The sequence below is a fragment of the Cnephaeus nilssonii genome (assembly GCF_951640355.1).
Source record: "Cnephaeus nilssonii genome assembly, chromosome: 10".
Classification (NCBI taxonomy): Eukaryota; Metazoa; Chordata; class Mammalia; order Chiroptera; family Vespertilionidae; genus Cnephaeus; species Cnephaeus nilssonii.
In genome coordinates this window covers 10,911,726-10,928,252 of record NC_137081.1, presented here as the reverse complement: position 1 = coordinate 10,928,252, position 16,527 = coordinate 10,911,726, and the positions used below count along the sequence as shown (strand labels likewise).

At 33.7% G+C, this 16,527-nt stretch overlaps 1 protein-coding gene across 1 annotated transcript in view; it reads right to left on the bottom strand.

Moving 5' to 3' along the window:
• Positions 1 to 16,527, bottom strand: part of ABI2 (abl interactor 2) — a 70,679-nt gene that overhangs the window by 36,021 nt on the left and 18,131 nt on the right. Inside the window, 3 exon segments of the mRNA XM_079782238.1 lie at positions 2,864 to 2,961; positions 10,430 to 10,606; positions 15,677 to 15,844. Coding sequence (XP_079638364.1) covers positions 2,864 to 2,961; positions 10,430 to 10,606; positions 15,677 to 15,844 — 443 coding nt within the window.

Sequence of the window (16,527 nt, the reverse complement as noted above, 5' to 3'; positions counted from 1 at the left end):
ACCATTTAATTTCTTCTCCTTCCATTCTCACCTCACTTCCTCCTCTAACGTTCACCTTGATCTCTCTACTTTTGACCCTCCCTCAGAGTTCAACATTTAAAAGGAAGGGGGGAGGCAGAAAAAGGCCTAAATCTTTCTACCTTATTTACTCTGAACTATAAAGTACAAAACAAACTGGATTTTATTAACATATTACCCTTTTTTTTCCTTTATTAAGGTATTACATATGTGTCCGTAATTTCCTTTTAAAGGAAGAGAATGAAAAGAGTAAAAAAGGAAGTAGGTTTCCAAATTATTTTTTGGTTTGTGTGTTAACATTTAGATATATTTTTAACTTTTTATTTTTCAATCACAGTTTACATTCAATATCATTTTGTATCAGTTTCATGCATACAGACTATGGTTTCCAAATTTTTTAAGACAATGATAAATTCTCAACTAACATTTTATAGATGAGATTCTGGTCTTTAAAAGAAAAAAATTGGACCTGGCCGGCGTGGCTCAGTGGTTGAGCGTCGACCTATGAACCAGGAGGTCACGGTTCAATTCCCAGTAAGGGCACATGCCCGGGTTGTGGGCTCAATCCCCAGTGAGGCATGCAGGAGGCAGCCGATCAACGATTCTCTCTCATCATTGATCGAACTCTCTCTCCCTCCCCCTTCCTCTCTGAAATCAATAAAAAATATATTTTTTAAAAGAATAAAAAGTGGGATCTCAAGATGTGAAAATTAAAAACTTTCTTTTCCTGAAATGATGTTGCTCACTTAACTTATGAATTCCTCAATTCTCGCCTCCAAAGCTCCCAAGTTTCCTTTAAGTTCTGCTCTCCTGGGTCACTCACATCATGGTTCACTGATTTTGGATGAAATCACTTTGCAAGACCCCAGCCACTCCACTACCCTCAAAATCTCTTTGCGTAAATAGTACATATGTACATTTATAACCAAAAACAAATAAGGGGCACTAGATGAGATATTGGGTTAAAGAGGAGGGGAAGGAATGTCAATGTCAGGATTTTGCACTAAAAATACTAAAAAGTTTAGGCATCTCTGAAACTGTGTATAAATATAAAAAACCGTAATAGAAAACTGATTAATTTCCAAACATCTGATTTCCAGACAATTTTTCCCAGACAACCAAAATGTTGTTTCAAACAAGAAAAAACACACAAAAACTTTGCTGATTGAGAACTATACAGTGAAGGCAATGCCAAAAACAAGGTAAAAAAACAAGGGACAGAGGAACAACATGTGGTGGCTAGGCAAAGACTGCAAAATGGCCAAGCTATGACCATCAACCAGTTTATGGTGCCCAGAGACTGAGGATCCTGCAGAACCCTTGCTAACACACAAGCAAAACAAGTATTGGTATATGCGTAAATCGTCAAAATTTGAGAGCAACAGAAAATTTTATTTTACTAGTGACTACAGTGGGTTACATTGCTAATAATCTTGATTTAAAACCTATCAAAATCCATTAGGTATTATACATGATAGAACTGTAGATGTTCCATAGGAAAATAAAGTACTTCCTCTTGATTTGACTCTCTACTCTTACCTCTGCAAAATTATACTCTATCATGTCCTCTACATTCTAGCCTGAAGTGTAAATCTTATTTGATCTACTACATTTGTTCCTCTCTAATGTAAGCAGAAATTTTTTTTGTTTACCTAAAAATAAAATCCTATTCCTGGCTGAAATTCATTTTTATTCTTTTGTTTCCCACTGTACTAACTATAATTTCCAACATTATACTTCTTTATATCCCAATTCATCTTTGTCTTCTGATTCACATTGCTTGATTATGATTTTCTGTGCATTTTTGGTTTTCATTTGATTTTTTTTTTTTTTTTTGGTGAGGGGGCCCAAAACAAGATTGTCAATTAAAAATGTTAAAGCATATATCATAAAGACAATGGTTGTCAAAGCAATTTGTTTTTGTTTTATACATTTTTTTATAAATCCAATTCATGGTAGTGACTCTGAAAAATTGATAGATGACAAATATTACCCCCTTTTACAGATGAAAAAACTGAATTTACTAAGAGGCTGACGATATAAGACCACAGAGCAGGAGCAAGGCTGGATCACATTTTGGTCATTCCGGTGTATTATGCCTACCTGATCACAAACCTCCACGATAAACCAAGTTTTTATATTATGATGCTACAGAAGAAAAGAGTCAAGCTTTTCTATTAACTGACCATTTCTGCCAAAAGTCAAATCCAGAGCCCACTTCTGTAAGACCAAATTAAAGCTCAATATTCTCATAAATTGAGAATACAGAATTTTATAATCTACATAGTGCTCTTCAGAGGAGTAGTCTAAATAAGGATAGTCAACTATAATACAAGACTAAAGCTTTTATGAAAATAAGAATTAGAGTGCAATTTATAATAACCCAGCAACTTTAGTTAGGATTTAATCTTAAATGTAAAATTCGCCGAAACCGGTTTGGCTCAGTGGATAGAGCGTCGGCCTGCAGACTGAAAGGTCCCAGGTTCGATTCCAGTCAAGGGCATGTACCTTGGTTGTGGGCACATCCCCAGTAGGGGGTGTGCAAGAGGCAGCTGATCGATGTTTCTCTATCATCGATGTTTCTAACTCTCTATCCCTCTCTCTTCCTCTCTGTGAAAAATCAATAAAATATTTTTTTTTAAAAAATGTAAAATTCATTAGAAAAATAAATTCTAACGAAAATCTTTTTAAAGTATTAAAATGTTTCCGCAAAAAAGGGAAAACTATTCACAAAAAGATAGTGCTAGGAAGGAAAATGTTCTCTTTTCAAATTAAATATATGTAGTGTTTAGTTTTCCACAACACTACATGAAATAGTTTTGTTATTACTTAGTTACATACTCACCCAAGTGTCCCTTTCCCTGACATAGGGGGGCTGGGAGGTTTCTGTGTTGGAGGTGTTGTACGTGGCAGCCCACCCATCTTCATATTCTGGGTACTCACCTAGAAAGTTTTGAGAAAAATTCAATTTGTTTGCAGTGAAACAAGTAGCATTTCTGGAAATAATGCTATGCTATTTAACAAAGAAGGGGAAGGTTTAAACAGGGGAAAAAATTAGAGGCCATGCATTTCAACTGCAATTTCTACTCCATTATTATTCTACAGTTGTACTCAAAGGACTCTTCCTAGTGTGAAATTTTCAAATGATTGTAAACTTGTATGCAAAGACTTTATTTGCCATTAGGCCATCACACCAACAGATCACTGGTTGGACCATTTGATACTACACTCAATTGAAATTAAATAGGATAACTATAAAAACTTCAGTTTTAATAAAGAATAAAGTCAATCAGAAACAATGACAACCTTAAACAATTCCTTGTTTTTTAGATAGTAAGTATATCATACAAAATAAAATACACTTCTCAAATAAAATATACAACTATAGTTTTGACCCAGTAACTAGAGAATGCAAAATAACGTTCAATTGCATGATATACAGATAAAATTTTAGTTTTTTTTAATAGTGGATCAGCCTTACAATTTAGATTTCTTCCAATTCTCTTATGAAGGAATCACCTACCTACACACTGCCAGAGTTAAGGCACGTTCCTAAACATCTGAAGTAGAAAGTTAGGGTTGAGATATCCCCTTCGACTGTGAGCAGTACAGGGACCACAGGCAATGTCCTCATTCCGGTGGGAATGAGACCCGCTCAGGACCCAAGTGAAGATTAATTCAGTCACGGCAAAGATGTGAGCAACGTAGTCCTGAACCAGAGCTGGGCCTGACTCCTCACTATCCTATCCCCAACTGAAAATGCAAGTGTAGAAAAACTGGGTAAGATGGGAACAATAGATAACACAACAGGAGTGTGTCAGCACCTACACAGCCAGCCCTGGAAATCTGGATGTTTTAAAATGCTAAGAAAAGTCATTCTCAAATGTAATTCAAATGCAATCTCAAATTGTTTGAGATTTTCAATAGTGTAATGTTCACCATATAGGCTCATGCCTGACCCTATCTTAAGCCCCTGATAATTTGGATTGCTACACACTTCAAAAAAGGATCTTAACTTTTCTCATAAGAATGTCTATAGTATTCAAATTATATGTGTAAAATGAAACTTCAAGACATTACACCACTGGAATCAGAATACTACATTTAAGTATGTAATTTCAAAAATAAATTTTAAGAAAATAAATCATAATTATATACAGAGTACTGAGGCTATCAAAACTACATGGAATTTTTTTAAATCCTAAAACACTACTTGTCATGTGAATAGGCAAGAAATAACAAGAAGCAAACTCTTCAAATGAATAGCCCAGTGAACAAGTTGTGTGTGATGATAAAACAATCTTTAATGACAAATGATACCTTTGAAATGTCAGTATTTTTGAAGTGAGGCATTTATCAGTAATCCTTTTGTTGTTGCTTTTATACAATAAATATAAGACAAACTGGTTACCAAGTAAGAATAAAATAAAGATTAACTTATCCTTGTTCTCCCCATCATCAATAAGCAGAGGGTATACTAATCATATCTTAAAATGAAAATGCCAGAAGTTTGTTTGTTTTTTAAATCAATCCACATTTGGGGAAAATTTTAGAAGTAACATGACAAATAACTAATAGCTTTAAAACTATAAATTTTAATTTATGACAAGATTTTTTTAAAGTAGTAACCAAAGTCCTTTAAGCTCAACCTTAAACAACACAAGACCCCTAAGTTACTTTAAGTGATGAAGGAGAAGTAGGTGAACCAAATACTAAACTACAGCAATTTGCTATAAAGGAAGGAAAAGGAGCAGGGATAGAAAAAGAGTAAAAGAAAATTTTATTCTATACATGGAATAGTTAAAATACATGAAATCAGCTTTCCAACATTGATTTACGTTTTTGGTATGTAAGGTGTTTTCATTTAAATTGCAGTATCTTCTTTAGGTCTTTTACTCCACCCCCCAAAATATAAGATAAACAATATATAAATTAAAATCTGGTGGAAATTTCTATGAATAAAACTTGGTACATTTTATGATCCGCAGAATCATCATGTTTGTTGTATTTGTTAGGATTATGAGGTTTGGATGAGTAACTTAAATCACTTAAGAAATCAGAGTCCCTATGGAATGTTGGAAAAAATCTATAATTTATACTTCACTGATCCTGTACTACCTTTACATTAAGCAAAAAGAGTTTTTCACTATTTTGTGTTCAAAGGGTTTATAAATTAAACTCTACAACTTGTGTTCCTCAGTCGACTGAAGAAAAAACAATTAACCCAAATTACAGATGAAAAGAACCTTTAAACACTATCAAAGACCCTGATAGCCGCAGTAATCTTGAGGAAGAACACCACAGTTGGAGGGATTACAATACCAGCTATCAACTATATTACAAAGCCACTGTAATCAAACCAGCCTGGTACTGGCACAAGAACAGGCATAGAGAACAATGAAACAGAAGAGAGATCCCAGAATTTGATAAAGGAGGCAAGAGCATACAATGGAATAAAAACAGTCTCTCAATAAATGATTTTGGGAAAATTGGACAGGTACATGCAAAATAATGAAATTAGACCACCAACTTACACCATACGCATGAATAAACTCAAAATGGATTAAAGACTTAAATGTAAGTCACAAAACTATAAAAATCCTAGAAGAAAACATAGGCAGTAAAACCTCAGACATTTCATGTAGCAGAATTTTCGCTGATACATGTCCTAGGGCAAAAGAAACAAAGGAAAAAATAAGCAAATGGGATTACATCAAAATAAAGTTTCTGCATAGCAAAAGAAACCATCCACAAAATGAAAAAGAAATCCACTGTATAGGAAAACATTTGCCAATGATAATCCAATAAGGGGTTCATTTCCAAAATATGTAAAGAACACATACAACTCAACAAAAGAAAGACAAACAATCCAATTTAAAATGGGCAAACGTCTTGAATAGACACTTCTCCAAAGAGGACATACAGATGGCCAAGAGACATGAAAAAATGCTCAACATTACTAATCACACAAACTAAAATGACAAGGAGATAACACCTCACACCTGCCAGAATGGCTACCATCAATATTTCAACAAACAACAAGTGCTGGTGAGGATATGGTGAAAAGGAACCCTAGTACACTGCTGGTGGGAATGCAGACTGGTGTAGCCATTATGGAAAACAGTATGGTGTTTCCTTAAAAAATTAAATATGGAACTCCCCTTTGACCCAGCAATCCCACTTCTAGGAATATACCCAAAGAATCCAGAAACACCAATCAATCAGAAAGAATATATGCACCCCCCTGTTCATAGCAATGTTATTTACAATAGCTAAGATCTGGAAACAACCCAAGCACCCATCAACAGGCGAGGGGATAAAACAGCTGTGGTACATTTACACCGTGGAATGCTATGCAGCTGTAAAAAAGGATCTCCCACCCTTTGAGTCATCATGGATGGACCTGGAGATTTTTATGCTAAGTGAAATAAGCCAGTCAGAGAAAGACAAGTTTCACATGATCTCATTTATACGTGGAATGTAATAAACAAAATAAACTAACCAACAAATAGGTCCAGAGACATGGAAGCATAGAACAGACCAACAGATCTCAGGGTGGAGGCAGGGAGAGATTAACCAAAGAACTTATATATACACACACACACACACACACACACACACACACACACACACACCATACTGTGGTAGGGCAGGAGCTGGATGTAGGTGGGAAAAATGTGGGATATCTGTAATAACCTCAACAATAAAAATAAATTTAAAAAAACAACAACAACAGAATATGAGGTATAAAAAGTTAAAAATTCAAATTTTAAGCATGGAAGTCTCTTTTGAATCAATGCCCATGTCTGATCCCAAAGTACAAACTTTGTTTAGAGTCTGTCCCAAAGGCATCAAATCTGACAGCAATGAGAGCAAAACAGACTGAAGAAGAGCTGAGGAGAAATCAAAACAGCAGACAACCCTACCAAACATCAGGAGACCTGGCACCTGATAAAATCCACAGACCACCAAGAAAACTATGGGACTAGTTAGTTATTTGCAGTCCCTTATAACTTTAACCTTTTTTCCTTTAATTCTATTTTCTACCTTAATATGTTCTATTATTTCATTAATCACCCTTCCAAAACCACTAATCTTTTTTTCCTCCATAAAAAGAGAAATGATTTGCTATATGCTGAATTTATTTTTCACTCTACTTTGTTTTGGTAATTGTTAATGTGCCACAAGTTTATACAGAAGACAGACATATTCCAAGAGGAATAGGAAGAAAGAAAAGACAGTATTGGTGCACTCTAGCTCCTAGAGTAAACTCAGGGAGGGGACTCTTCTCACCCTGTCAATTCCTCAGGTATAGGAGAAACACCCACACTGTACTGGAGAGGAGCTATCTGGTGCAAAATGTTAAGGAATCTAACCCAAGTGTGATGTTTCCATATTAGATCTTTCTTTCAAGGAGTCTCTCATTTCCCACTCATTTTGCCCTATCTTCCACATGAAGATCCCGAATCCAGAAAGGTAAAGAAGAAATCATAGTAGGTTTGGAGGAGATGAGCATGGGAGAGTAGCTTAGGCAAGCTGGTCTAAGCTTTAAAGGAAAAGAATTGATCCATATTGTCCATTTCTGTGTTTTTCCTTCAGTTAATCTCTGTATTTCATTTATTTTGGAGATTAACATATCGATAGCCAAAATTTGAATGCAGACCTTAGAGAGAAAGAGCCAAGGTAGCCACACTCTATTTTGGGTCTGGTTCTACCTGTTTTATGCAAAGGAAATCTCCTCACAATTCCACAAGCCTCATTCACCAAGACCGAGAGCATGGAGCCAGCACTGACCAATAGCACAAGAAGTGCATTTGCCTGGGCTCCTCTAGTCACATCTCCCTACCACAATCTATTGACATTTCTATGGCCACATGGTTAGTAGCTAGTTAATAATTCAGATCTCAGTGATCTTGTCTTCTTGCTATCACTTTCTACATAAAGACATGGCAAACAACTAGGTATTAGAAAGAATACGTATTTGAAAAGAAATTACAAAATTCACCTAAGGAAAAAAAGAAAAAAAAGTGCAAGCTCAATTTGGTGAAATAATTTTAGTAACGTACTATTTGATAGGTTTCTTGAATAAACTAGAGTGTCTTTTACCATTAATCCTCCAAAATATTAAAATATTACTAAAACAAATAACCAAAGAAAATATTTCTCTAATTCTTAACTTGTATTTTGTTAAACACTGTCATGCACTTTTGATGTTTTGCATATAATTAATCCTCAGCTTGAAAACTCAAAGTGATTTTATATTGAAGCATATCTTTTACATAGCAATTTAAGGAAAAAGACTAATTTTGTTTTTTGCAAAATACACGATACTGCAACTTAAAAAAACACCCTGTAACACTGAATATTTTCTACTTCTCAATTTCTTTACATTAAGAGTCAAGAGATAATGATATAGTGGCCACAAGGTATATAATACAGCACACCATTTATAGAATAAAAAGGCTATTACACAGGGGGAGGGTTAAACAAAGCACATTAGTTGGCTCTCCAACTCTTAACAAAATTTCTACATTTACATAATCCAGCTAATTTTATTCCATAACATTTTATGATAGGGTAACTTACATTTCAGTTTCACAGAATATATTAACCATTTATTGAATAAATATTTACTAAGCACCTAATGAAGAGTCAGGCACTAGTCTAGGCACACAAGATAAGGCAATGAACATACAAAAATAACTGCCCTCATGAAACATGAAGACACCACAAAGTTGCATGACAAAAATAAAAAATAAAACAGGAATTATTTGGTTTTAAAAGGCCAACTGCCAAATATCTCTTCACTCCCCATATGTAATGTTCTACATAAGAACAAAGAATGGAAATCCAGCCCTGGAATCTCTTACCTTAAATCTAAGCAACCACTTAATGCATAAATGGAGCAAATAAAAGAGGTAAGGAAAAAAAGCATTGAAAGGTTAGTTGGAACTTCAGGATGTAAAGAGAAAGGGGAAAACAAAGAAAAAACAAGTTAAGCATTCAGCATTAAAAAATAATGTTTCAGTAGATCATAGAAAGAGTGGTTAAAGCAGAATGTGTCATGAACAAGAGTTTTTTGATGAAATTATATGACACTGTTTTATTCAAAACCTTAATTTTATTAAAGATTTCTTCAAATTAGTGACCCTAAAAACTAAAAGTCCAAACAATTGAAAGGGACTGCACAGTCCTAAAACAATAACATTTTACTTGAGAATTAAATGAGCACTGAAGTGGAGAATCACCGTTTTATTATATAAGTGAGCAAGCACAAATCGTTTTATATTCCAAGTGCCTTTTTGTCATTAGATTCTACCAGTACCCTAAAATTTTCTATTAGCAGTTGCTAGTCTTGAATAAATCTCAAAAGGTTTTCCCAAGCTGAAATAAATTTCAGTTATTATTTCAGTTATTAATTATCCATCCAATTACACATCCTATATTAACATGTTCTAATTAATATAGTAATCCAAATATATGTAGGTGTTAATTATAAAATTAAATATCAAACAGTGATTATCAAAATTCTGAGGAAGAAAAATATTTTTTAAATTTACATTGTACATTTTCATGCACATATTAGCCATACTAGCATAGAGTGTTTTTTAATTTAAATTTGCTTATAGTCATAAATCAACTGCATAAACTATAGTTTCACATAAGCATATATATTTATTCGAGTCACATTTCATAAGTTATTGTCTTTAAAATCATTGATGAGATGCAAACTTTAAATAACTTAATGCTTAGTTAAAACTCTAATACTTTAAGTAAGTACAAACACCAACTTAAATAAAATTTATATACCTCTCAAGTTTTGATCATGGTACTTTATATACATAGCAGGCACTCAAATGAATTTTAGAAGATAGCCAAAAAATACAAAGACCATATATGCAAAAGCAGTGGAAATATTAATTCACATATTACTTTTATCTAAATTATTCTCACCCAGAATGTTAAGATAAAATTATTTTAGAAAAATCAAAGTGCATTTTTGTTTGTTTGTGTTCTTTCTGAAAACTAATGCCCAAAGTTTGCTGATAAATTTTTAAGGGAAAAATTTTAAGATACTTAATGACATATTGAATGATTTTAATCAATCATATTAAATCATTAGAAAGTTAAAAACAGTACACCACATTTATTTATCATATACATGAGGTATTATCATTAACTGATTAAGCAAATGCAATTCATTCAAAGATAATTATTTAAAACTTGCGAACATAAAAAGCACTAAAAAGAAGCAAGGAAGTTAAAATAGTTTATAGCAGTAAGGACTCTTCAGAAACACAACTGGGCTAAGACTTGGTTCCCTAGAAAAGGAAAGGTAAAACCTTAATTTTCTAGAGTTAGTTCCATCATGGGCTATTGTTTTAGAAAGCTTGACAAAAATTATACTTACCTTTACTCCATGTCCAATATCATCTAGAATTGTATAATCAATAGGTTTTCTAATATAACGAACTGGTCTTTCAAGATTGGCTGGAGCAATAATCTTATGTGTCCTTGAAGTGTTTTTATTGGTAGTCAAAATACCAATTTCTCTTCTTGCAACTTTCTCTTTATGAATATCAACAGTCTGCAAAATATAAGTACAACCAAAAAAAAAAGTATAGCTCTAATATCCAGAAAAATCAAATATAAATGTTTAGAAATTTAACATCGTTATTCACATTTTTAACCACAACTGTTAAATTTGCTCCTCTTTGCACCAATACTGACTTTCTCCAGTTTTAGGCTAAAGCAAGGTTTGACAGACCATGATTAACAGACCAAATACCACCCACCATCTGTTTTCTACAATCCAAAAGCTAAGAATGGTGTTTATTTTTTCAACCATTAAAAATGTAATGTTGTGACGTATGAAAATTATGTGAAATTCAAATTTCAGTTTCCATAAATAAAATTTTATTGAAATCCAGCCATTCTACTTGCTTAAGTATTTTCACACTACAATGGGATAGGTGACCATTTCTAACAGAGACCATTTCTAATCAACTAAGCCTTTAATTATTCAAATTACAAACATGGTTTAAATTATTCACCTTTCATAAAACAAATTAGTTACCAACAAACTGAACTGGGTAATTTCAGTTATTCATTTTTTATAAAATGATGTAAACTACACATATGAAATTAATTAGGAACTGTATAAGTCCTACTTTCCTACTTTAGTGGGATTTCCTTAATTTGGGAATTTTTAAACAAGAGAGAATTTTTTAAAGAAAATATTATCTTACGTGGTGAGTTTCTTAGGGTTTAGATTTTCCACTCTGTTAGTACCTAACTCTTCAGGATTACCTCCATTCTTCTATTATTTTATACCACTATTTTCTATCTTCTTTACTTGCTTTCTACTAACTACCTGAACACTGGGCCCAATAATTTTTAGCTCTTGGGAGGATTGGAGAAACACTATCTTTTCATTTACATTGCCTTTTGATCTCGCGTGATTTTTTAAGTCACAAGGAACTAAAGCAGACAGTACCAGCTGTTTTTAGTAGTTAAAAGAAGAGATGGGAATGGCTTAAAAGAATTTTAGTTTATAAGAATTTTAGTTTGAATAATGTTCTATAAACCTTTCTTATAAACTTACCAAAAATGTACACAGTAAACAGCATTCATTCTTATACATAATGCTACACTGACTTAAAAGCAGTTATATGTACTTGTACAAGTATTCAATAAAATTAAATGTTTGTTCTGATAACTATGTTTTTTTGAAAATATTTAATGTTAATTTAAATCCTAATCTCAGTTTGAAGATTAAAATTTTAGTTAGCTTTTTAAAAATATGCTTCCAAAGATTTGAGATAACAGCAAGAATGAGATGGAATTTCTTAAAAATTTATCATCCTTAAAATACCTAAGGTAAACCACATCAAGAACCTATCCTAATACAGACATACCTCAGAAATATTACAGGTTCATTCCAGACCACCACAGAAAGCGAGTATCGCAATAAAATGAGTCACATGAATGTTTTGGTTTCCCAGTGCATATAAAAGTTATGTTTACACTATACTGCAGTCTGCTAAATGTGCAACAGCATTGTCTACAAACAATTATATAACTTAGTTAAAAAATACTTTATTGTTGAAAAAAAATACTAATCATCACCTAAGCCTTTTGGGAAAATGGCACCCATAGACTTCCTTGATGCGGGATTTAAAAAAAAAAAAAAAAAAAGCAATAAAGTGCAATAAAATAAGGTATGACTGTACTTCCTTATGGATATGGAGAGTGTGGTATACATTAGTACACTATTTAATACTATATTGTCCACTTAGTAAAAAATAAGGTGTCTAATACTAAATATTCATAATTCTGTCTTGCATTTTAAAATGTTTGACATTTAGAGAATGGGTTATTACTTTATTGTTTTTTTAAAGTATTTCTTCCTGATACATAGTTGATAGAGTCAATGGAATTCTAATCCTTAGGTTCAAATTCAGAGTGACTTGGGGCACAGACTGAGACAAATAGCAGAACTAACAGGAAAAAAAAAGAGAAAAAAGCAACTACAAATCAAGTATCATTTTGGGGAATCTCAGAAGAATAAAGAATTCAAGATGGAAGATGGCTCAGAAATAATCTAATCAGTCCTATCATTTTACATGTAAGAAAAGTAAAGTTCAAAGACACCAAATGTCACACAAGTCAGCCAAAGAACCAAGGTGAAACCTAGATCCCCTACCTTCCCCCCTCCCAATCCTCCTCAGTGTTCATTTCCACTAAAATGGAGAAAAGAGCTAGAGCACTCGGAGACTGAAAGATGGTAAGGTTCTTCCCCAGGAGACAGAAAAAAGATATTGATGAGGAAAGAAATCAAACAGCTCAGACATATGATATCGGCTGGTCCTGAACCAATCTACCAGACAATCCTTACATAACTCTTGACACCTACTAACATTCCAAACATCATGTGATCTTTCTCTCTGACCTGACTGCAGCTCCACTTCTTTGCCTCTTCAATCTGCTTTCCAAATTCTCCAAATCTAGTATTTTTGCCCAAATTGCAAAAGAAAAATCTGGTCTCAAGATATCTTAAGAACACCTGGTTCCCTCTAAAAACATAATATTTTTAATAAAGCATAATAATAATAAATTTTAAATACCAAACATTTGTGGGGGGGGGGGGGGGAGTACTTTAGAGTAAGGGCTTGCAAACTACAGCCTACAGGCCAAATCTGGCCCGAGCCTGCTTTTATATGGCCCACAAGCTAAGAATGGTTTTTACATTTTAAATAGTTGCTTAAAAACATACATATACAAAGAACAATATGAGACTGAGACCATATGTGGCCCAAAAAGCCTAAAATATCTGGCTCTTTATAGAAAAAGTTTACCAATCCTTGAATATTTACTAAGAATTTGCTTTGTAAACAGAAAACATTTTCTTTTAAACTATAGAATAATCTTTTATCTAAAGAGCACCAAATAGTTTTGATGTTCAATTAACTTTTAAAAGAAAGAACTCTAGCCCTGGCCAGGTAGTTCAATTGGTTAGAGCATTGACCCCATACAACAAGGTTGTGGGTTCGATTCCCCATTAGGGCACATACAAGAAATCAACCAATGAATGCCTAAATAAGTGGAACAGCTGAACAACAAATTGATAAGTTTGTCTGTCTCTCTCCCCCTCCCTTCCTTCTTCTCTCTCTAAAATCAGTCAATCAATCAATCGATGATAAACCAAAGAACTCTACCTGTACATTAAACATAATTGAAAAAAATTTTAATCCTTAAGAAAAATGCTTAAAAATATATAATTTTTTAAAAATTTACTCTTATTTCACAGATATAGCCTCCATCTGACCACTTTTCCTTCTCAAACCTTCATCCAACATTTTTGTATAAATTTAACAGCTGCTACACAACTGCAGATCCCACACTCCTTCAGGTATTGCCCTCCACACACTCAAGTCCAAATGAGGACAGTTCAACATATGCTTGACAGCTGAGGCCCCTGTTACTTCTGACCCTCTCATCTCTATCCATTCATCTCACCTATGTTTTACTTATTCCATTAGAATAACTTCAAAAGATAGTATTAATTAGGCCACAGAAATTAAATATAAATTTATGTGATTCTCAGAAAAGAAAATGTTCTCATTGAATGACTTAATATTTGTAATTACAACCTAGAGTAGACTTATTCACCTTCCTCTTTAAGGCTGCTACTCTTCTCTACCAAAGAACTATAGAATTCTAATCAGAAAATAGATTATTATATTTCACCCTCATTTGCTTAATGTCACCATCTACCTACACAATCTCTCCTACTCCTACAAACTACTACAAACTATAAAAAGTTCTCCCTCTTTTTTAGAAACTCTAATATATTAATCTATCTTCTGCATTTGCATTTTCTTCTTACTTTCTTTTTTGGGTCCTTTGTTAAGACTGCAAACATGCCAAAACTTTAAGTCTCTCAAGTATAACTTAGAAATTCTATATCAGATTATTAATCAACATCCCTTCTTCTATAGAAAATCATTTAATCATATACTAATAATTTAAAATGCCACTGACTGCCCAGCCGGTGTGGCTCAGTGGTTGAGCATCGACCCAGGAACCAAGAGGTCACCAGTTTGATTCCCAGTCAGGGCACATGCCTGGATTGCAGGCTCGATCCCCAGTGGGTGTGTGCTAGAGGCAACCAATCGATGTTTCTCTCTCATCGATGTTTCTATCTCTCCATCCTTCACCATTCCTCTCTCTCTAAAATCAGTAAAAACATTTCTTTTAAATGTCATTGACTATTTCCACTAGGTCTTTTCAGAATAAATGTTATCTCTCATTCAGTAAAGCCACCAAAATTCTTGTTGTTGCTGAATTTTTTTTGTTTAATTTTAGTTTAAGAGACACAGAAATACAACACACAATAAATTATTTAATGTCTACAGAAGTTTATATAGGATGTAAAGAAACACGTATAGTGGAAAATTCAGATTTAAGGTTAAATAATATTAAATAAGATATCCCTCTAATTTTTTTAAAGTTCTACATAAAGATAATTTTATAAGGTCACTTAGATTACTCTTTCTGTTAAGGTATGGTACCAACCTGGTAAACAAAAACCCTACAAGCAGCTATCACATTTATAATTTTCAAAAGATAAAATGTGTGATTTGGTAAAAGATAGAAGAAATAGACAAATTTTCACTTGAAGGCTGATAATTTTAACATGACAACTGAGTTTTAATGGACCATTAAAATTTACTTCCCTAACAAAATCACAGAGTAGAAAAACCCCCCACAAAAAGATAGTGTGGCTCAGTTGGTTGGAAAGTTGTCCCGTACACTGAAAGGTTGTGGGTTTGGGGTACATACCCAAATTGCAGGTTCAATCAGCAGTAGGGGAACCTCATGTGGGAGGCAACCGATCAATGTTTCACTCTCACATTGATGTTTCTATTTCTCTCTCCCTCTCCCTTTCTCTCTCTCTAAAATCAATAAAAGCAAGTCCTCAGGTGAAGATTTTTTTAAAAAATAAAATAAAAAAATACTGATTTTGAATACTGAGTTTGTATTTTCCAAATCATACATGTGAGTTAACTCACATAATAAAGACTGCCAACATCACAGATTGCCTGTGTTTATTAAGTGTTCCTCATAACAATATAGAAAAATAGTATGGTCTCACTTGTGAAATATGATTGATTGACGATTCCATCCTTCGTAGCTGGGATGCCTGGATATCCAGCATCTGCAGTACATTGTTGGCCAAGGTATTTATCAGATAGGCAACACTTGCTAAGGACTGGGTGGTGTAGGCTTTGGTTTCTTCTAGGGCTCGCTGCTTATCTGCTGACTAGGAAAGAAAAACAATCATTAATCAAAGATAACCTCTATCAATCTAATCAACAATGACACTCATCAAAACAATTCTGTTGCTGAACCTACACATATTAGCTAATAATGTTCTGAAAACTAGTTATCATATGATGCAAATCCTTTTAGTAGTTTAATGTATACTGGCTTCAGTTCTCAATAACATGGCACCTTTAAAACAGTCAAGCTGCTATGTCATCTACCTAGACAAGCTATATATGGGCTAAATGGAAACAAGTGAGGCAATAAACTTGATATTCACCTCCACACCTAAAGTGTCAGAGGAAAATCAGAGGGGGGAAAAGATTACTTTAGAAATAAGACAAGTGGCCCTAGCTGGTCTGCCTCAGTGGATAGAGCGTCGGCCTGAGGACTGAAGGGTCCCAGGTTCGATTCCGGTCAAGGGCATGTACCTTGGTTGCGGGCACATCCCCAGTGGGAGGTGTGCAGGAGGCAGCTGATCGATGTTTCTAACTCTCTATCCCTCTCTCTTCCTCTCTATGAAAAATCAATAAAATAAAAAATAAAAAAAGAAATGACAAGTGATCATAGACTAATCTGTTTGAGATTCAGAAAATAGTTATTTGCTGAGACTGTGGTTGATTATTTTGGGAAAACCTATCGCTAAAGCCAAAGTGGAGTTTCTAGAAAATAATGAGACTA